This window comes from Pagrus major, chromosome 20, assembly GCF_040436345.1.
Source record: "Pagrus major chromosome 20, Pma_NU_1.0".
Lineage (NCBI taxonomy): Eukaryota > Metazoa > Chordata > Actinopteri > Spariformes > Sparidae > Pagrus > Pagrus major.
In genome coordinates this window covers 15,238,024-15,261,635 of record NC_133234.1, presented here as the reverse complement: position 1 = coordinate 15,261,635, position 23,612 = coordinate 15,238,024, and the positions used below count along the sequence as shown (strand labels likewise).

At 39.4% G+C, this 23,612-nt stretch overlaps 2 protein-coding genes across 2 annotated transcripts in view; both read right to left on the bottom strand.

Annotated features, from left to right (window-relative positions):
* Positions 1 to 23,612, bottom strand: part of LOC141015507 (protocadherin-15-like) — a 169,969-nt gene that overhangs the window by 5,255 nt on the left and 141,102 nt on the right. The window contains exons 35-38 of the mRNA XM_073489602.1: positions 8,668 to 8,689; positions 7,607 to 7,645; positions 7,315 to 7,388; positions 294 to 423 (exon numbers count right to left, since the gene is read on the bottom strand). Of these exons, the coding sequence (XP_073345703.1) occupies positions 294 to 423; positions 7,315 to 7,388; positions 7,607 to 7,645; positions 8,668 to 8,689 (265 nt within the window). The remainder of the gene's footprint in view (positions 1 to 293; positions 424 to 7,314; positions 7,389 to 7,606; positions 7,646 to 8,667; positions 8,690 to 23,612) is intronic.
* LOC141015895 (protocadherin-15-like) lies at positions 19,539 to 21,898 on the bottom strand. Its single transcript, XM_073490118.1, has 3 exons — positions 21,894 to 21,898; positions 20,866 to 21,186; positions 19,539 to 20,811 (listed from the first exon to the last, which is right to left on the bottom strand). Exons 1-3 carry the CDS (start codon positions 21,896 to 21,898, stop codon positions 19,539 to 19,541), a joined length of 1,599 nt encoding a protein of 532 aa, XP_073346219.1.

The following is a 23,612-nucleotide window of genomic DNA, read 5'->3' as shown; positions in this document are numbered from 1 at the left end:
TTCCTTGTCAGACTTTCATTACAAGTGAGCTGGACAGTCAGCTGGCCTGGTTTTACTTTTACTTGATAAAAAATAGTCAATTTGTTTAAAATTAGAAGGACTCCCCCAAGAAAACTGCCTAAATAACTGGATGTTTTTAGTTTTTAATACTTTTTGTTTTTAATACTTTTTTTTTTAGAATAAAGTGCAAAATCGATACATGTCACTGTGATCAACATCTTCTCCTCTTTACACATTATGGATGCTGGAATGAGTCTTTAGTGAATATCTCAAGGTTTCTGTGTTCTGTTTACCTCTCCGTCAGACTCCTGTGGGCTGTAGTAGTAACTGCCGTCGTCATCGACAACAACTTCTCCATATTCATCGTAGAGGCCGGAGGGTGAGATCAGCTTCCTGCGACTGCCATACTGAGGAAGGTCATACCTGGACAGACAGTGTGTTACAGATAAACAATATGAGGCAGAGCAGGGCAGAAATATCAAATACTCAAATGTATTACTATTTATTTTCAAGGTTTTTAATACGGTAGTCGTCTTCGGCCAATCAGCAGTGAAGACAGGAGAGAAACCTGCTTGGCTAATGCTTATCCACAGCCACTTACAGCAAATAACATCCATGCAAAACTGTGCTTCACTCCAATGATAAGCAGTGTCTAATGACTTGCCTAAGCAAAGCTGCCTTAATCACAAAAGGAGCATTTTGTTTCCAGGAGACATTTTGTTAGCAAAAAACACTGAAATCGATTCCCCTCCCTTTTGTCTCTCTTTGTTGCCTGTTGCCGGGAGCGCTGCCTGGCTTTGCCGGCCAAATAAGCTGTGTTGTGCATCACCGCTTGGGCTCCGTGCCCTGCAGCAAGCTACTTGGGAGAGCCGCTGGGTCAGAAAACACAGCTTTTCAACTGCTATCCTGGAAACAATATGTCCCGGTGCGATTAGAGAAACAAATCAGCTGGAAGTCTTTTGGTTTGGTTCCATGACAGTTGTATAGAAAAGTTGCCACGTGTAACAGCTCTGCTCTGACGGTCAACTGGTGGGAGAAGTTGCCCTTCCTTATTACATAAAGTAGTCCAGTAATAAACAAATGGAAGGGGCAAATAGATGACTGGAGGTCGAGGGGTGTAAGGGAAGAAGAGAGCCAACTGAACAATGGCTGGGTCAACACAGAAAGACCAGGTCAGTCGTAAATGTTTCACAGTTATAATCCTCAGAGTACAGCCTCTGCAAGCTAATGTAATAAGTCTTAACCTTCCACTAAAACCTACTTATGGGATTTCACAGTCATTAACCTGCAAAATGAAGTGCACACACAATCAAATTACTTAAAGGCTACAGTAACTCAACTCATTGCTTACATTTTCCTCCTTTCCTTTTCCCTCCGTTCCTCCCTTCACCCTCTCTTTCTCACTCCTCCTCTCCCTCACCATGTCTCCACTAGGGGGCAATAACAAACTGAGAATCAGAGTTGACAGCATCAGCGGCATTACAGCCAAAGAACTGATGTGTGCACGGACCAAAACTGACCAAAGTGGGTCACTGGCCTGTTTCAGGCAGGTCTCCAAATGCTAAATAATTGTTTAATGGTCAGTCAGTAATGTTAAAGTCCCATGACGTGTGACCACATTCACACCGTAAGAGGCCCACACATGACAAACAGTACCAGTACTGTACGCTTATATAGTTTTTAGTCACTTGATGAGGATGAGCCCAAGTTTTTTTTCTTATTCTTACAAAAATAAGAGGAAGGGCAGTAAGCTATTGGTGACAAAATTGGGAATTTTAAATTTGTAAGTTTTTGTGGATGTTGAGTGTAAAATGGAGAATCCATCAATTTTAAGTGAAAGTCAATTTAGTAACAAGTTAAACAGGCCGTAAAAAACAATTGTACAGTGTTTTCTGTGGCTCTGCAGTGAGATTTATCTCAAGTAAAATGTATTCTAGTTGCATCATGGGAGGTAGGGATGCTAAATAGTCAATTGATTTATTGTTGTTTAATTAATTATAAAAATTGATCTTGTTACAGATTACAAATACTTGCTTATGAAATATAAAATAGTTTAACATTCAAGTAAATTGATGTTTACTCTATTAGTTTAGCTCTTAATGTAGCCTTCTCTGATTTTGCATGGAACATTCTCAGTGGTTACAACACTTTTCAAAAGTCAGACATTTTTCATATATTATTAATAACTAATGATTAATTGATAATCCATTGTTGAGGCAGCCAACTATCAATTAAAGCAATTGCTTAAAACTTGCATCCCTGATGGGAAGTTTGAGACCAAATATTTTTTAGAAGGGACAAAACATCGTGAGCTGGTCTCATGCTCTCTTTTGCTCCTCCTATTATATAATTATTTTCTTGCCATTTCTTATCCATGGACAATGTTAAATATCTTGAGTAAAAATCCTCATGTCCAGCTTGCTTTGAATTATGTGCAGTTCATACTGTCTAATGACATTAATTACGAATGGGATCACTTATTAAAGAAACTGTTTGACATTTTGGGAAATGCATTTACTTGCCTTCTTGCCAAGAGTTAAACACATAGTATGCAATTTCTGCTGCAAAAGGGTTGTTCAATCAAAGAAATGGAAGCAAAATATGTACTTATGGAAATTGCTGTCTTTATAATCACCATTGCCAATGAAAATCTAGCATATCTGATGTTACTAAGGCAGAAACGTTCACGGACAAGATAATGTTTTAAACCTACATTTAGTCACGTTTGCAGACTTCACTCTGTGAAGTATCATCTGATGTTTTTCCAGAAGTTATAGCGACATTTGACCAGCCTAGTGTATAATCAGGGATCTCTCTGGGTTTGAACATTGCTGGAATCAGAATAAATAATAAAAAGTCTAGTCGTTTTTAGGACTTAATGGTGGAAATGTTACACTTTACATCTTTAAATGATGCCACTCTCATAACTTAAATATGAAGCTGGAACTGGGAGAAAAAAAAAAGATATAAAGTTTTAATATTTAGCTTTGGAGGGTTGATGGTGTCACTCTTGGGCAGAGCCAGGCTAGCTTTTTCTCCGTTTCCAGTCTTATGCTAAGCTAAGCTAATTGGTTTAGCTTCATACTAAACGTACAAACACAAGTGTGGTATCAGTCCTCTCATCTAACTCTGGGCAAGAAAGCCAATAGGCACATTTTACAAAAAGTTCAACCATCTTTTTGTTCTCTTTGTCCTGCTTACATGTCCTTACATGAACTGCTTTTTCATTGAGCTGATAATGCCAGATGATCATATATTTTTTATGACAGTGTCCTAACTCAGCACCTATCAGCTTCACGACTGTCTCACTCATCTTCACCCACGCCAATAACGATTTTAGAAAAGCGAGATTTAATCCCTTATAGCTCCGTGGCGCGTTGGGGTTGAGTATTTTTCTCTTAGCTAGAGGGCAACATGATTTTAGCTTCTTTTTTTGTTTTTGTTTTGTTTTTGTCAGACATGCATCAAAACAAATCAGACCTGTGCAACAAGTTATTTTCGTCATCTGTGTAAATCCAATCTGAATCATGCCAATGGCAGATGGCTACATTCCCACATGCAGAGAAAATCCTATTTTGATTTCATCATTTGAAGACAGAAGAAAGGAAAAGGTCGAAAGGTTACAATCCATCCTTCCATATAGTTTCCAGATGGATTGCTCTGGCTGTGGAAGTAAACATTGGAACAGCTGTGGTCCTTATCTCCCGAACACCCTGCAAACTTTATCTCCATCCTTAGAGGTGGTTTAGCAAGCGTTAGCATCGTCTTGGAGAAAAATCCTGCATCTTTTATGTACAACCGCAACAAATAAAGTGATTATATCTGAGTCCCAACGGGTCACAAAGTCTGATTTCCTGCTTCTATGTACGTACAGAGTCAGACATGAGTTTGTGGATGTTGCTCTAAGCCAACAGCATCTGGCCCATTGTCTGCCTCCACGGCTGGCTGCCTGATTAGCTGCTACAGTACTGCAATGCTAGGCAGAAAGAATAAGCTCAGCGTGTGTGTGCGCGCATATGTGTGTGAAAGGAAGAATGAGCAAGAGGGCTGAGTGAGTGTATGAGTGAGTGAGTGAATGAATGAATGTGTTTACCGTGAGAGAATTCATGCGTGTGTGTGTGTCTGCTACTGTGTATTTATGTGTGAGTGTGGGTGGGCGTATAAAATCAAGTTCCCGGGAGTCTGCAGCTAAAATTATAAAAATTACACAATGCATCACAGATGGCAGGCTGGGCGCAGAATACCACACGCACATGCGTGCATCTGGGAGGGATGCAATAAATATTCTGAGGTCTTGTTCACGAATGCTTTGATCTAACGTGTCTGTATGTGTGTGTTCAATATTGCTACTCCTATACAGTATCTCTCAGAGGAATGGCACACACACACACACACAGCACATGCGCGCGCACACACACACACACGCACACACACACGCACGCACACACACATTTTGAACAAAATCACTGTAAGATCTTCCTACAGCTCTTTTTGACTTAACATAGACAAAAACATAGACACCAAACATGAGTGGGAAGGCATGAGGCAGGTCACTGGTGTCAGCATTTCGCGGGAGCCACCATACTGTGTGACTGACACGGTCAGCTTGATATCAAAGCAGCTGCCACGGGGCTCGGTTGGATAAAGTGCGCACAGTTGAAGTCCAGACTCGAGTAGAAGACATGAGTCATCGATGTTGTGATGAACCTGCGAGAGGTCGAAGGTCAGACATGAAACATAGATGGAGACGGCCTGTATTCATCAAGGAACCTAAAATAAGAAGGAAGGGTGCTGTCTGTGTTGAAGTCAACTGTAGATGGATGGAGAAAAACAAAAAAACAACATATCTACCTTGTATAACTTCTGATGAAGAAATGCCTCCAGAAAATGAAAGAAGACACTTCAGAGAGGTCGTCAGCCACAGGTTTTTCCCTCCAAATGATTGATTGCATATTGTGATCAAACGAGGCGGGTCCGTCTGATTTTGAGACTCCGCAAACAGGAGCCTCCTACACAAATCGAGGAATGAACAATGTGTGGATAGCAAAAATCAGTTGTCAACCTACTCTCTGATGTGTGGTCTTTCATTTTCTGGAGGCATTTCTTCATCAGAAGTAATCTGACGTAAATATGTTGGGTTTCAGTGTGTTTCTCCATGCATCTCTCATAGACTTCAATATAGCTGTCATCACAGTCTGGCCCCAAAGCAAGATTTGGTGACGTAATGACCCATCCGTCTTTGTTAAGTTCCTTCGTATACGCTGTCCTCATTATATTTGCTACTGTGTGTCACTATTGGTAAATACAGTAAATCTTATACTGTTACATCACTATGCTTTAAAGAGGGCAATGATATCAGTTTTCATCTCCGATCACAGGGCTGTTTATGCAGCTGTAACTCATCTATTAACCTATTTTTGACAAAATGATAATTTTGTTAGGGATCAGATTTTTTAGGACTGGCAAATGTAGTTGAAATCAGTATATATATATATATATATATATATATATATATATATATATATATATATATATATATACATATATATATATACACACACACATATATATATAATATATGCCAGTAAAAGAATAAAAGACTAAAAGAGTATGGTCTAAACCTCCTCTAATTGAAAAGTGTCAAGCGATAACTTCTGTTGTGATTTGTTGCTATATAGATAAAACTGACTTGACAGTATCATGATAACGTAGTGTTTATATTCAGTCAGAGAGATGATGAAAGTCTAAATAAAAGAGAGGTATATTTGATATTATTTTTGCAAACCTTATCCTCCAGGATTGAACGACGAGATTCCAGGGCATGCCATGCTCTCAAGAGTTTTGGGATTGAATAGACATTTTTATGGTACACTCAAGATATAAGAGGTTCATGTGATTACATCATTTTACTGACTAATAAAAGCTGCGACGCAGATGTTTTCATGGTTATGTTATTCTGTAAGTATTCTTGTAAATAGAGCCCAAATTATACTCAAAGACAACACCCACCGCAGCCACAGCCTGTTCACCCTACTGCCGTCTGGCAAAAGATACAGAAGTATCCACTGCCGTACCACCAGACTACAGAGCAGCTTCACTCCTCATTCTGTGAGGCTCCTGAACTCATCCTGAACACTCCATCACGAATAGTTTATCTTTCTGACTTGATTATTATTTATTAACCTGTATAGTTTGTTTTTGTGCATGTAGTTTAGGAAAATGTCATACTCATCTTGTATTGCATTGTGACAATTAAATTCCTCTTGAATCTTGAATTATTTATTGAAGATCATTGTTTGAAAAACTCAAAGTGATGCATCAGAGATAGTTGAATGTGAAATATGTCCTTTATATACACACATACACACACACATGCACACACACACACACATATATATGCATAATAACCTATGTATTAATCCCTATTTTATTATTATTCAATGCACCACACCAAGTTCAGTAACTAATTCTAGTTTTTTTTAAATTTCAGGAATATTCAGTGTTTTCTGCGGATTTTTCCCTATTAAAATGAATTGTTAATAAATTCTCACATTATTCAACTTTCTTTGAAGCTTAGTTAAAATGGAAGTCAGGAGGGTTAGAAAACCCTTCAAACACAGTCATCTTCAAACTCTTCCCAGTCCTTCATACATTCACATTGAACTCCAGTCAATCTTTTAAATGTTCACAATGACTTGGCCTTTTTCTCATATTAATTCATCTTCACAGTCGGAAGATAGATAAGAAGTTGCAAACAGTCTGCATTTGCATTACTACTGGGCAACTCCATCTGCTTGGAAATATAATGTGACACAGTAGAAAGCTCCACATCATCTACTAAATGTCATTTGTATTCTCAGATGAAAGTGGTTTTATGTTAAAGGTACATTGTGTAGTTTTGGTGGAGACATTTTAAACATTTTGATTTTGATGACTGAGTTAACTGAATAAACAAAAAAAAATTAAAAATTTTACGCTGTTTTACTTTGTTTATATTTGCAGGATCCTTCCAAGTAGCCACCTTCTAGCTTCAAACAGTGTCCTGGGTACCTCTTTCCACTCGAGGATGGCTTGTTTATATGGAAACATCAAATAAATAATTCTGAATTTGTATTACTACCTTATTTTTATCGTTCATCTTTAATTTGACATTAGAAAAGTCTAGAAGCTCGAAAGGCGTCAAATATAAGATTAAATACATAACATACATTATTAAGATAACAGTCAAGTAAATATGTGTACATCCTCTTCAATGTATATGAGTACAGTATATATAATGTGCAGGAAATGGTGTTGAAGGAAAGAAATACGAACCCGTGATCATAGTTGTAATAATCTTGTGTGTAGTAGTCCTGGCCGGGGTCAATGCCAGACTCCATTGATAACTCCTGTCAGATTAACAAACCTTTATTAGCAGCTGTCCACACTTACACTCTGCACACAGACAGAGATACATACAGTATGTACAAGTACACCCACACAAATCTATATATGCATACTTATTGAAACGTTTGCACTTTTTCACCTCTGATTTCATTGACCAACACACTCAAGCAGAGACAAGTATGCTGAGTAAAGAAGTCTTCAGAAAAGAGAGACAGAGTACCTCTGGTCTGAGCAGAGAAGGTCGGAGAAGTTGTTGTGTCTGCCAGAGGAAAAGAAAAGCGGCGATTGACAAGGCAAATGGAAGAAGTTAGGAGCCCTCGCCTAAAATGGTTTACATCTATTTTGGAAATGGTAAATCAATACTTGACTCTCTTCATTCAGAAAGAGGTGAATGCTGATGATCCAGTCTGAGTGTCTGTTTTCACTTAATCAGATTTGTCGGAGCAGGTATCACAGGTTTTTTCGGAGTGAATATCACTTTGGAGCTTAGTTTCAGCCCAAAATGAAATATTTACATGTTTAAAAATATATGCCATCAAAATGATTGCTGGAAATCATATACAGCTATTTTTGGGGAATGGTAAAATTTGTTTTTCAGCATGTCTACATACTGTTTTAAGGATAGATTTTTTGAGATAAATTCTCCATCTCATTTTAAAAAAGACTGGTTGATTTTCTTGAGCAATCTTTGTGTTTTTACATTTTAAAAAAGGTGCAATGCGTAAGAACTGGCCACCCTGAATTCATACTCCACTCAAATAGGGGCAGCATGTCACCAGAGTAACTGCGGCTGACTCTATCCTCTTTATACATCCATGAGTGTGGCAACTGTTTGTTAGCTCAGTTAGCAGTTTAGCTTGCTGGACTTCTAGGGGAGAGCTGGGGGAAAGAGGTTTTCAGGCCTGCGGCTAACTGGTTAGCATGCTGATATGATATCTCATCGACACAATACATAGACGTCTTTGATATAACGTCAAAACTGTTTTGTCTTCACACTTTGTTGATAATTTGAATGCATTTTTAAATGTTTTGTTCTAAATTTCTTACATATTGCACCTTTAATACCACCATCAATGGACTGTGAAAGTCAGTTGTAGTAGGTACAATAAATTGTGAATAAAAGGCACTGATTACATGCTGTTCCGTCTTGATTACATCAAACAGAAAGAACACAAAGAGCAGAAAACAATGAAGGGTAACCACTAAACATCAGAGGAAAAGAAGAAAAAGTGAATAACACACATGCAACTGTACAGCATGCACACACACAAAGACACCTACCTCATGCTGTCCATATCCACGTCTGGAAGATCAAAGAGAGAAACAGAAAGACCACTAACTAATATTATATATATAAAAAACAACTGTCATTAGACACAATCCTCCTGATGTGTCTTTAATCCGTGTCAGCACTTTGCTGTGTACTTTTCGGCACTGCGGAAGAAATGAGACGTTTCAATCAAGTCCCCAATGAAAGTGGCCGCTGGAAATATATCACAATTTAACCCAGTTTCTGAGAAGAAAGCAAGAAGATGAGATGTGTGTGAGTGTATGTATGGGAGTGTGTGTATTTTGAGATAAAAGGAGAGACAGGGAGGGTGACATAAGAGACTCAAACAAAATGAGAAACTATAGTACGACACCCCCGCACTGTCATCGTGTTGTCTTATTCTGGCAAATATTTTGATTATAGCTTCATAAATATATAATAATCAAATCTCATTTACAACCCAAATGAGCTCATCCTATTGTGGAGAAAACCCGTAGATAGGGTTTGTCAATATTAGCCACAACAAAAACGAAATCACATTTCAATTACTGTGTAATTTGTGACCAGTTTAATAGGAGGGATGTATTATTCATGACTGCAGGGCTGTTTATTCTCAGGATGAGGGAAGATAAACAGCATATGCATGTGTAATATAAAATCTGTGTATGTAAAAACGCTGTTTAGTAGTAATTCTAGTACATACTCTTAACTTCAACACTCAACAGATGTCAGGTCATGTTTAGCAGAGCTTAGCAATTAAAAAGAACCCTGACCATCCTTCACTGCTACTCGCTGCCGACTCTAATCAAACTCAAATGTGCTGTCTTTTATGTAAAAGGTCTAATAATAGTCCACCGCCATTTAAACTGCTTGGTGTCCTGGTTAACCCTTTCCTATAGGTTTAGAAACAGACATTTTGTTGTCAGGAGCATAAAGAAGAGAAGAATTCTGCTCCAGTTTTGAAGCCTTGATAGAAAATTAAATACTGTAAATATAAAGACATAGTTAGAGTAGTAGCATAGTATAGTAGATGTAGCATAGTACTGTAGATGTAGTCATGTAATCTCCTTGAGCAGCTCCAAAATTGCATTCCTATTCATTTCAGCTATGTCAGTAATGTTTACAGACAGAATGTTTCTACAAAAGATTCTTGTTTGCTTTGATCCAGCAGCAACTGCTGTTTCCTGTGAGATTTTTATAACCCTGAACTTTTGCTTATGTTCTGTTCAGCTCGAGTCCTACAGACAATTACTCACGATACTGTATAACACTAAGTAAAGACAGGAAATCAATCAAGTCCAAATACTACTTATGTCAGATATGCAAGGCTGTAGCTTTTTTCATGGCCATGTTTTTTAGTTAACAGGGACAGTTAAGGAGAGACAGGAAAGGGGGGATGACATGCACCAAAGCGCTCTACCAGGTGAGCTTCACAGGCACCCCCTGATGCATTGTAATTATAATATCCACATGTTACATGATGCGTTAAACATTTTGATCTGAGTCAAAGTCCCGGCATTCATGCAGACGCTCAGCCACAAATGCTTTTTCTGCACAAATTGGTCATTAACCTTCCGACAATTACTTTATAAAAACTGTCCTAATAGCTTTTTCCTTTCCAATAGTAATTAAAGAAATAATTGACAGTTTGGGAAATAACCTTATTTGCTTTTCTTGCTGAGAGTTAAATGAGAAGATCAATACCACTATTATAAAGTAGGCTAAGTATGGAGCCGGAGCCAGAGCCAGCAGGTGGTTAGCTTTGTAGCATGATGACTGGAATCCAGGGGACACAGCTGACTCTGCTCTCTTTCAAAAATCCATAAAAGTATATGTTGAGCTGTTCATGGTCCTGATTCTTAGTTTAGTTATTTTATGTTTTATGTTGAAAGACTCTCCTGGTTTGTATTGATGCGTTGTACACTTCCTGTTTTTATCTTTTTCTCGCCTGTTTTCTGTGTTCACCTGTGTTTCATTTGGCAATTAGTCCTAGTGTACTCAAGCCAGTGTTTTCCCATAACTCTTTGTAGTTTCATCTGCGGTCTACACCTCTGCTCTCCAGTCTTGTTTTCCCTCCTCATGTCTCACCTTAATTACCTGCTTGTGCGTCTCTCTGGTTTGTACTCAATTTGGTTTTCTGCTCTCGGATTCTTGCATTTGTTGCCTGCCTTTTGCTTTTTTGGATTCAGTTTAGTTATTAAAGGAGACATATGCTCATTTTCAGGTTCATAATGTTATTTTGGGTTACTACTAAAATAGGTTTACAAGCTTTAGTGCTCAAAAAAAACACACCAGTTTTCTCATATTATCCAGTGCTGCAGCATTGTATTTCCCCTCTGCCTGAAAGGCTCTGTTTTAGCTCCTGTCTCTTTAAGCCCCCCCCCGAATGCCCTGTCTCCTCTGATTGGGCAGCTCACACATGCCTGAGCCAGCACTGCTAACAACAACAACAGAGCAGCTGTGCAAAATCAATTCTTATGTGCAAAACTAGTTGCTAAACAAAAATTACGCAATAATGTGTGACATGGTGACAGTGTGATGTCACAAAGAGAGACAGGAGATTCTGTTGATGCAGACTGCTGGTCTTTTTAACTTTCAAATCAACTTTTAACTCTTACTCAGCATGCTTGTCTCTTTCAAACACTTTTACATGCACAGGAACATATAGAAAACACTGAAAGAACAAATGTTCCCATCGCCTCCTCCTATTTTGACTTTCTATGTTAAGCTAAGATAATCATCTGCTGGCTCTACATTACTTCATATTTACTGCACAGACAAGAGCAGCAGCTTTTTTATCCAGCTCTCTTCAAGATGCCAAACTATTCCTCTAATATCCTATCCACTAACCTGACATTAATTAATATATACTGACTATTAATCTCACCACCTGTCAAATTGGATCCACCCAGCTGCCAAGTTAATGATAGTATGAAGAAATTGATACTGTTTACAGTACTGTGAAATTAAGACTCAGAGATCTGAGTAAACAAACTGCAAAAAAAAAAAAAAGAAAAAAAAGAAACAAGAACGGAGTGAGACAGTGAGTCCATCTCACTGTCTCGCTCCGTTCTTGTTTTTTATAGTTAGGCACAGAAAACCTTAAGAAAATGAGAAAAACAAAGCTGGGAAAAAATGTGAAAAATGTGAGTGGATAAAAGCCAAATGGAAAAACACAAAGAAAACAAACAGCAAACTGAGAAAAACAGCCAAAAATCTCTTTCTACATGCGTCTTAACTATGTCGCCAGCAGGATGTATCGTCACGTGAAACCGAGGTAATGAGCTGGCCAAATGAAGATGTATCACAGAACAACAAATGGTGACTTTTTAGAGGACGCATCAGCTTCTCTTTTCTGTTGTAACAGTGCAAACAAACACAGGCACATACGCAAATTGTTAAACCGCTTGAGCATTTTCATTAAACAAATTCAAATGAGAATATAAAACAGATGCACACTTCAAGGAGAAAATGGTGGCTCCTTTCAATCAGTATTACAATGCAGATTTGAAGGAATGCTTGAAAAGGACAAGATTATGTGGTCAAATAAAGGTGTGGAAGGAAGGATGGGTGGCTGTATTGATGGACATATCAAGGTATGAATAGAAGTGGGATAATGGATGAATACACAGATGAAAAGGTTGATTTTTTGGTTGATCTACAGGTCTAAATAAAAACAGCACCTTTTCACCATCGCTGTGTGTGTAAATTTGTGTGTACCCTCTAGATTATAGCCACCAGCCGGGCATTGTGTGCTGTGTAATCTGTGTTTGTGTGTGTGTCAGTGTATGGAGATAAGTCTATCTCTGTGTCCTTGTTGCTCTGACAGACACATTATTAGGTCCTCTTGAGACAAAAACACACAGACAGCTATCTGATCTCACACACACTCACAAACGTACACACTTCTGACATGATTGACTCTCGCTCTTTGTGTCCTCTCCACCTTGTCTCGCAGGTTGTATTAGGAAGACAGGAGGAGAGAAATATTATTAGCTCTTAAAAGGACAGACTCAGACTCTAACACCCAATAAAACTCTCTTCCTCCCTCTTTTCTATTTTCTTCCTACATCTCGTCTCTCAATCCGCTCTCATAGAGCTACTGTAGCTCATTGTTACTCCCTTTTTCTCTCGCCTGTTTCACTCTCAATGCTTATTTCAGCCGTTTCTCTCTCTTTTATTTTGTGTATTGTCTCATTGCGGTTGCATACTGTGTAGAAAATAGATTGAAAAAATAACCAGGTCTCTACACGTTACAAGAATAAACCCACTGGAAGGAAGACAAACCATCAGTAAGTCAAGAAGTCGCTTCTTTGTATTGGAATGCTGTGCCTGTTCGAAATGTGCCTATTTGGAACAAAACTCAAATTAGTTGATGCCTTGTTGTGACATATTAAATGCAGGGTTCAAATTTCTTACCCAAAGCTACACTGAGCAGATTTTACACCATATCACAACAAACCTCCCATAACCTTTTGTGACATTTTTATATATATTTAGTTTATACTCACACCCAGAGCAGCTTGACATATGAGTCAGTGACAGAACAATTTTGGTTTATTCCAACTTGGGTCTTATTTTTTGGATTAAAGATATAGTAACACTAGACGGAAATTTGGAAACAAGGCGACCTTTGTCTGACGGGCAAGGAACACGGAGGTCAGACGATCAGACTAGCGGCTCACTGAGGCTGTACTTAAAGTACTGTGATTTGAGCTAATTTGCTGTAACATGAGCGTATGTAACATGATCACAGAGACGATGTTAACATGCTGATATTTAGCATATTTATTTATTTCATCAAGTTGGTGCTAATAAGCACTGAACAGGTTACATGCGAGTAGGCAGCCAAACCAGTGACCACAGTTCAAGACTGCGTTTCAAGTTGGATATTTTTGACAAGCGATCATGGCGTTTAAACATTTGTAAGCGTGATGCTATTGGATATTTTTGTGGAGACCCTGGGACAATTTCCACCAGAGTATTTGCCGAGCAAAACAGGTATTTTAAACCAAAACATGATCTTTTCCTAACCTTTAGCCTTAACTCAACCAGATCATAAGCATAATGCTGACACATGATAAAATTGAAAACTGAACCTAAAGAAATGTAAAGTTGCAACATATAGAAATGTTAAGTTTTAAAATATCCATGGTTTGCAATATGTACAATGCCAACTTTCATTCTGGCAATACGGATAAGGAGGATAATGATGGAATCATCTTTGGTTTTATAGACGGTATTTGACATATCTCAATTTTGACCTGAATATGACACTAGATGACAAGTCAGGGGATTACCAAAGTGATTAAAATTCTTCCGGAGGCGATCATGATGAATGTGTGTCCCAAATTTCATGAAAGTCATTAGGATTCATCCTGAGTTCACCATGGATATTTGTACCACATTTCATGGCAAACCATTCAGTATTGAGAAATTTAACTCAAAACCACCATAGACCTAATTTTGGCCCTTGAGAAAAAATTAATCTCACCAAAATCATTCGGACACATTGTCTGGGAACTGAACTAATTTGTGCCAATCAATCAAATACAGTAGACAGAGGACATATTTCACTGGAAATACTGAAAACTGTTACAAACTGGTGACGCAAGAGGCCTAGTTGAGAGATTACCAAAGTCATCTTATCATCTTAACATCCATATGGAAACCTGTACTGAGTTTTAAGCCAAACCAGTATCTCAGTGTAGAGATATTTAAACCAGGACCAAAGTGAGGGACCAACCAATAGATTGGTATTTATATCCGAGACATGCTACTTGAAATGTTGATGATAAGATGTCATTGCCCAGGAAAACTTTGATTGCACAACTTCAGTAAATACAGTACTGTCAGTCTGTAAACTGTCTGATGGTTTTAAACTCTTGGCTGCTTTTCAAACCTTGAAATGAATGTTAAATTGTATGATTAAATATTTGAGTTAAAAAAACAAAACAAAACAGGAGTTAAATTACATGTTGTTCTTAATTTTTCTGACCTTTTCTTATCAGGTGTTGTGTTGAACTGCTTGATATGTGGGCCATCAACCAACCTCAACCTGCACCATTAGGTGGTACTGCTGGAAACACAATTCTAACAGGAGGGCGACATTATTTGTCCGAGGAACAGACTTTGACATAACATCGCAACATAGCATATGTCGCGTCAATTGTACCTGCAGGTGTTGGAAGATATGCAAATTGTTACGTGCATGTGGATGGATTAATAATGTGCACAGCATTGCCTTACACTCACAAAGAATTTTTCTGTTTATAAAATAAAAATGTTTTAGAGAAATACTTCATCTTAGTCTTGTGTGCTGATCAGAGTTCAAAGAAGAGTTTCCAATTTTGAAATGTGCAGCGTCATTCTTAAGTTCAGGAATTTAGAGAGTTGCTCAGGTGCGATTTAATAGTTCAGACAAGTGTTCAAATAATCACCATCTACAGCACACAGAATTCTCTTTGGTGTGTCTCATGGCTATTTGCTGCTTCAGTAACCACATTTCCTTTGTTAATCTTTGCTGTAGCGAGGATCAAACATGTGACTTCACGATTACAAGACAGCCTCTCCCTCGCTGTGTCTTGTTTCTGTGTTTCTCAATTCAGTTTCAATTAAATGCACTCTGCTTTGCTGAATGTTGTAAACAATACATATTCTCAAAGATTTCAAAAGATGTCTGTTTTCTAGCAAAAGCACACAATAAGAACTGAGTGAGTGAAAGCAGAAAACCGTCTGCGAGACAATGAAAACGGCACCGAGTGTGTGAGTGTGTTCAATGACATGCAGCACAACGAGGCTGAAAGCTAATCTTAACATAAAACATTCCCAAGCCAGTCATCTGAAACAGCAGCACTGCCTGCAACCTGTTAAATGCAGCTGCGTGTTTGTGTGCAAGTGTACACAGTCACACTCCTGTTTATTCCCAAGCTCTTGTGCATATTTGTGTGTGACTGTCCGTGTTAACGCTTTATTGAGAATTGCAGCTTAACAACACACTGTTTATAGCTTGATCATGATGTTGTGTATGTAAGAGAAACACATTGCTCAACAATAGCAATGGTTGCATATGTGAATGTGCAGCTAACCAGCTCAGGGTTTGTGACATGACAGTGCATCCTGATTTGATTCAGTTGCCCAGATATGATCATCAGTGACATGTTGATCTTGCAGGACAGACGTGATTCTGTCACTTGATGATAATATTTGACGAGAGACAACTTGTTGAGACTATGTCAGCAGATGGCAGTGAAATCTGCTGCTGACAGAGCAACTGTATATCCACAGGCTTTGGTTCCACATCAAAAGTGAAACAACTTGTGATGATTAAAAGTAAAATTTGAGATATTTTGAGGTAACGCTTCAAAGGCTGCCACTTCTTTCCATATCAAATTAACTGTACGGACACGGAAATGAAAAGGAATGATCTCAAAAGTAGTTACAGATGACATTCCTGGCAAGAATCAGCTTTTGATCTCAGCCAGTCGGGAGTCTGATTTAATCGCGAAAAAAAATGTGTTTTCACGTCATTTAACCATATAGTATAAAAGATGTAAGTAAAGATGCGTATCAAAGAGGGAGAGGCAAAACTCAGCACACATAAAAGTGATGAATGTTCTTTGTAGAAGCCTGTTTGTGTTTATGATAAGATTTGGTCTGAGGAGGCAGAAATTTGCCACCAGATCTAAAATATTATTATTTCAATTAATCATTTATAACTTTTAAACGATGCTGTGAACATTTTGTTTGGCTAGAATGTTTTTGCAGAGACCTCTGATACATGAGGAGGCACTTGCCCAACTATGCAGCATAGAGGAAAACAGCTTAAGAACCGAAGCGTCACCATGAGACAGAAATATCCAAACCAATCGGCAGAATAAATGTCTGCAATGTACGTTTCTGCAAGCAATTGATATGCCGTGGTAAAGTACACTGAATCCCCTCGGATGAATGGAAACATCTGCAGATGTCGTCCAATTGATGGTTACGTTTTGACCTGATGTGGCTGTGTGACCTTCATAAAACACAGGGTCTCATATCTGAGATGGTTGAAACATTGTACTTCCTCATTAATATGCTGCACATGTAGGAGGCTTTTTGTTCATGACTCACTCTGCATACTTTTCGGGCACAATTCCATCAAGAGAAATCAGCTGAACAGATGCCGTCATTGTCAGTCAGATCAAACACCCATAGCACTGCTGCTTCACTTCTGCTCCATCCCTGGGGCAAATTTAGGGGAAAAGTGCCATGAAGACAAGGGACAAAGGCACATGATTGGTGTTCATATATTGGTTACTGGCGCTAAATTAAAGTGACACAAGATTATTCAGTGTTCACTATTTAGTACTGATCATCGTTTTTACAGTAACTCCCAGTTTATGCTAATAAGAAGGTCAATTTCTGAACTGTTGCTATTCAGCACGAAAGCGATAGATAGCACAATGAACAAGGTCGTTCATGTCTGCCATTGAATACATCTGTAGTCTTAAATCTTGGCGTTTAAAGTGATTTAACCTTTTTGTCAAAAAAAAAAAAATGGCCTTGAACTCTGAGTCAGCAACACATTTTATTGAGAAAAATGTCTCACGTCCATGGCATATTAGTTAATTTCCAGTAGTTCCCACACAATGATTTTACCAAAGGAAACCTTGGTTGGAAGAAGCAACAGAACCTTCAAGAAAAAAGTCATAAAAATGTAGCACATATTGTGAATAGAAATATCACTCTACATAAATACTTAAGACATGTTACTGTAGCTGCACCTACCTACATATTTTCAATTGTCTCCTTGAAAAACAAACATTCACATGACCTTGTTGAACATTAAAGGACAATGCAGGACATCAGACAGCGTGGGTCTAAATGAAATGAGAGTTGATGGAAGACGGAGAACAACAGAAAGACTGTATGAGCCTTTAACAGATACGTATCAACACACTAGAGACGAATTAGTGTTTATAAAAATAACTACCCACTAAATCAGTATTTAAAACAGAAAGCAGAACAGACACAAAATGCCAAAAGATAACGGCCACTTTAAGAATGTTTCACTTTTTAGCATGTCTGTGTTTGCAATGTGGGGCAAGTTTCAACACACGCTGATGTCATTAAATATTGATATTAAAAGATGAACCCTGTCTCAGAGAAATTATGTTTATGTGCAACTAATTTGCAGCAGTAAATATGTTTTCAAGAATATGTAATGCTGGCAGGATTATGTTTTCTATTAACATAATTTAGAAATGTAAAAAATAACATTTTTATGACTTAAACAGCAGATATGTGGCATGTAAGTGACTACACATGAAAATAGGCTTTTAGCTATATTTGGTATTGTATATGTGTTGCGCATTATCCTGATCAAATACACAATAATTTCTGGTTATGTTTAGGCTATGGCAGCACTAAATTATGGAAAGGGAAAAATTATAGTCTTGGTATGCAACAGCAGAAGTCCGCAGTGACTTGAATCACAAAACACAAAGGGATTATCAACACGTAACCAAACCAGCATCTTTCCCTGACCTTAACCACAGTTGTTTTGCTGCCTAAATGTAATTACAGACGGTACTCTGGAGTCAAAGTGCTTCACTCTGTATGCCTGCCATTCATCCCTGTGCCTCCTGTGTGGTACATAAATTTATTGTTTCATTCACAACAAAAAAAGAGTCGCCCTTGAAGATAATCAAGCCAGCAATTACGTTTCGTAGCACAAACAATGTAGTAATATGTACAAGCAATTTCTAAGAGACAGGGTCTTAATTATGCATCGACTCAAATGAATACAAAGATGGAAAGATGTTTGCTGACATCAACATGCTATGGTTAAGAGCAGACAGAATCTGTGATCTTACAGCAAGTGTTACAACATGCTGTAACTATGCAACAGTGAATAATGATGAAATGATCCTTGCCTTGTAACAGTGAAATCCTGCAGCAAAACTATTAATGCGAAAAAACAAAGAATCCATGTCCAGCAAAGTTCAATCCAAGTTGGCAGGTTTAACATTATTCTTTCCTCCTCTACTTGATTTTCCTTTTCCTACTCACTGCATCTACCATCAGCTAGTTTACCAGAGGGTCTCTGTTAAAGCCACCGTAAAAGTGTAAGTCGTTTCTCAGAACAGCAAGTGGCCCCATCAACAATTGTATGTCTTTCATTGATTATAATTAGTTGTTGACAAGAATGTTAATGAGTTGTCAAAAACAAAGTTATCCAGAAGACATTTTGCCACTTATAATCATATGATTTCACTGCTCCCATCTGCAGCTCTTTAAGCCAATTTTCCTCATTTAACAATAAGCCCCCGATATGTTGAGTAAGCCCTCCAAACGTTTACTTCAGAGTTGGTTTGTGAAGCAGGCTGTCGAATTCCTCCTGGTAGCTCAGGTTCACTCAAATGGGCACACAAATAAAAAATGGACTTAACCTCTGATTAACATTTCTTTCTTATCTTCGAACACTCCCGTAAACTTTCTATTTTCTTGTAAACAGTCAAAGGGAAACAGTGTAGCATACAGTCACAAGGAGTAGAAGCCCTTTCCAGCCTTTAGATGACAGAAGATGTGACCTTTCATTCTGCTTTACCTGCTCCACTTTCCTTTACAGTTTGCAACAAGTACCATCATTTGAGGAGAAACATTTTCTTCTACCTACAGAGTTTATATTAGGCCTAGTTTTTCTCCTTTCTCATGTGGAAAACAGGAAGTCATGTTGGAAGAGCACAGCTGTAGCACGGTAAAAATCGCCAAATCATCAGAGCATCCCACTGAGCTATTTTAAGCATCAGTCCCCTGACAGCTTCACAACTTCACATCAACTATGCCACAATGTTAAGAAGTTCCCATCCGTGTGCTTTCCGTAAGATCAAGGCAAAGGCTAGAGCATTGTAGACTGAGAGGGGAATCGCTTCTCAAGCTCTTCAACGATGGAGTTCATGTTTGGGTTTGGCTGAATCTGTGGAGGTGGAGGTGGAGGTGAAGGTGGAAGATCCTCTCCTCCTGCACCCCCTGCTCCTTCTCTACCACCCTCTCCTCCCTCTGCTGCGCCTCCTTCTCCTCCTACTAAAGCATCCAAGGAGTCAAGTGAATCGAGAGAATCCATGGAGGCACGGCTCTTCAAGACCTTCTTGAGCGGGATCTGTTTCTGATCTATCTGGTTGAACATGTTGGCCACCGACTTCTCGATGTCCGCGATGTTTTGGATGTTCTTTAAGATTCCTTTCAGCTCTTTTCGGGGAGGTTCGGGCTCAACGGGGAGGGGTGGCGGCGGTGGCCTGAGGGACACGGGCCGCAGGGCCGGCGCCTCCGAGAATGACGGGAGGACGAAGGTGGATGGATGTAGGAGTGAGGGCGACAAAGGGGGAGGTAGAGGTGGTGGTGGGGGAGGTGGGGGATGAGGAAGCTGCTTTTCTGTATGGTTGGGATTAGGTGAAGCAGGAGGGAGAGGAGGAGGGGTGATGGGGGGGTGTGGAGGAGGAGTTGAAGGAGAGAGAGGAGCAAATGTGGGAGGTGGAGGTGGTGGGGATGGAGGTGGAGGTGGAGGTGGTGGGGACTGAGATGGTGGTGGTGGTGGTGGAGTTGATGGAGGATCAGGGATAAACTCTAAAGGGACCTGAAGTTTCTCTTCCACACTCTGATTTCCTGTTAAATTTGCCCCGAAACGCCGCAGCACGGGAGGAGTTGGCTTGTGACTCGGTGGAGGGGTCCCTCCATCACTGTGGGTGACGATGATACTTGGGGGACCCTCTTTAACTTGAAAACTTGAGGCGCTATGGGTTGGGGTGTGTTTTTGATGCTGAGGAGACTCGGGGAAAACAGAAAGTAGGATATCAGGCGACAAAGATCCTCTTGAATCTCTGTTTTGCCTTTGCCTCATTTCCTGAAGCGCCTGTTGCTCAAACTGTCTGGCTTGTTCTTTGACGGTCAGCTTGGGCTCCAGACTTGGACTCCCCATTAAATCCGAATCCAACCCACGGTCAAATCCTGAGTCCAGACCAGCATCTTTACTCTCCTTGAATTCAGCCTTCAGAAGCTCAAGCTCCCACTGCACGGGATCCATTACTACTTGGCGTCTCAAAGCGTCATACATCTCTCTTCGATGTAACCTTGATGGGAGAGTCCAGCTGTGTCCAGCCCCAGATCCCCATCCGCTGTCACTGCCACTGTACCCACCGAATCCTACATCTCCCCCATGGGAACTGAGCCTCAGCCAGGCCTCTCGAAGGCCTTTCCTGGAAGGGGAGAAATTCCCAAGAAGGTCTCTTCTCCTCTGGCTTCGTCCAAGAGTCTCTGGGCTACTCAAAGTCCCGTCCTCGTGGTAGATCGGATTCTTGATAGTCAGGGGGTTTTCATCAGAGAGAAAGGTGATGTTGGACTCAGACTTGGGCAGGTTGTGGAGCACCCCTCCGTTAGCAACGCACTGACGATGGGCAGCGATCGCTCGTGTCGCGAAATCTGAGATCAGACGTTGGCGGTCGCTTTCATCCAAGCTGCCACCACTCCCACCACCACTGTGGTTTGCCCGGCTGGCACATGGATGGAAGAAAAAAAAATAGAGAAAAAAAGATGGGATGAAGGGAGAAATAATAAAAGAATTACAGATAAAATATGAGGGAGAGAAGTGAGTTGAAAAGATGTGATTATATAAATCAAAACCAAATGAAATGGAAAAGTGAGATGGGGGCTGAATGAAATTTAAATGAAAGAGCAGTAATGCACAGAACAGTTAGCTAAAATGTTTTATAAACGGAGCGACAACAGAAGGATACATAAAGAATGGTAGATAAAATAAATCCAAACCCCTGCTAGAGCTGCTGTTTGATAAATGAAAAGAGTCTTCACATTAAGAGATGAATGAGGAAAGGAATGAGAGGAAATGTAGGATGGATCTTAAAAGAGGTTACGGCACTTTTTCTTTCTGTGCTGTTTTTACCAGAAGGGCAGGAGACGGAGAACTAAAAAAAACATAGTCTTGAAACACGAAGGAAAAGAATGCAAATAGATTTTATGTACGCTAAAAGTGGTGCACTACAAAGGATGTTACGGCATCATAAACAATGCCAGATCTGTTGGGGCAGGGAGAGACAATTTTGTGTCATGGAGCTCTGAGAGTATGCAGATTTCCTTCCAACAAAAGCCTGATTATATCCTCCTCTCTGGTTGAAGGAGCACTAATCTGTGAAACCTCTGGTGTAGTTTGAGACTTTGTAGAAACTCTGCAGACTCTTGGTACCCCATGGCACATGATTGCCCACTTCTATGCTGAGACAGCCAATGCAGCTTTTACCGTAAATCTTCACTGATCAGCCACAAGCACAACAAACCTTCAGCAACTTTGCTCTCTGATCTACCAAAAATACAACTTGCCCTGCACATACACAAGGAACCACTAACAAGCACGGACACAAACACGAAACTAAAGTGGGAAAACTGCACAGCACAGTATCAAACTTGTCACAGATGTGAAGCAGTTTTCAGCATCCTACTCACTTTTGTCTGTCAGTCATGGATGAAGGTGGATGGATGACAACAAGAGATGAATGCATGAGTCAACACGACAACAGGAAAACCAGAGTGATGAAATGATAACAAAGTATGATGATACAAAGTTTAATGTTGTGACAGGAAGGAACCAGTAGAAAAGGTTTATGCAGTATAACATTGTAACAAGAGTCAAAAAGAAGTAATTGTGCTGCCATATGACAAAAACATCTTGAGGATGTATTTGTCATGGAAGAGTTAGGTAAGCTTCACTGGACTGCACTATGATGAAACACATTTGTATTCCTGGATTCAAGATGCCTTACACAAAGAAAATAATCAGCTGTTGTCCACAAGGGGTAAAAACCTTGCACATCAACAGTAGTTCTAAGTAAGTTTTTAACAACCAACTGCACAAAACCACATTTTAACAGTGTGAAGTGGCATAAAATATACATATATGTAAGGAAGAGTATATGTAAGCAAATTCAAAGGCCACTTTTACAGTGTTATTGACACAGCACATGCGATGACAGTTACATGTGCCTTATTGCTAAATAACATGACTTTTAACTCAAAACTTCAAAGAAAATATGCTTCATTTCATGTGCTGCCAATAATAAGCAGAATAACCCCTTTTTTCATAGTTCATTGAAAACAGACATTAAAAGCCAAGTCTGTCAAGAGAACAGCCAAAGGTAATTAAAAGAAGAAGAAGAAAAAAAGCCTTGAAAATCAGTCCACTGAGCAGTTTGATAATGGACCTTAATTATTAATGTGCAAACTTTTGCACTTTGCCTCATTTTATAATCTTTAGGGATTATTTAGTTACTACAAGATTGTGGTGATACAGGACATATGCATACACCCACGCAAGAATTACACAATAAATCCCAAATTGCCTACTTTGCGAAGATCCACACACACACACACACACACACACACACACACACACACACACACACACGCACACACACACGCACACACACACGCACACACACACGCACACACGCACACACGCACATGCTCTGTAGCTTATCAATAGAATTAATTATCGCCCAGGGTGGTCTTTATAAATTAAGGGCTGCATTTATTTCAATTATCTCATATCCAAGTTCATTTCCGCACACATTTTTCAGGGGATCGTTTGGGCTGGTGAGTCTCACACACACAAAAATGCACACTCACACATACTTGGAAATCCCTTGTTGCCATTTGGAGATAGTTTCTACAATCTTGCATATGAATTGCTCTCATGTTAATGGGAGTGGGGAGGCATATCAAGGACAGACAGGGAACCGGTGATGCATGTAATGCTGATAAGAGTTCTTCTCAACTTCTTGTTAATGCTCCAGTAAGGAATTATAAATGAACTATCTGTGTATTGCCTTGAGTAAGTGAGAGTGTGTATGTGTGGGGGAGGGGTTTTTAAAACTTTACAGCAAAAGTTAATGCTGTGTCTTGACATACT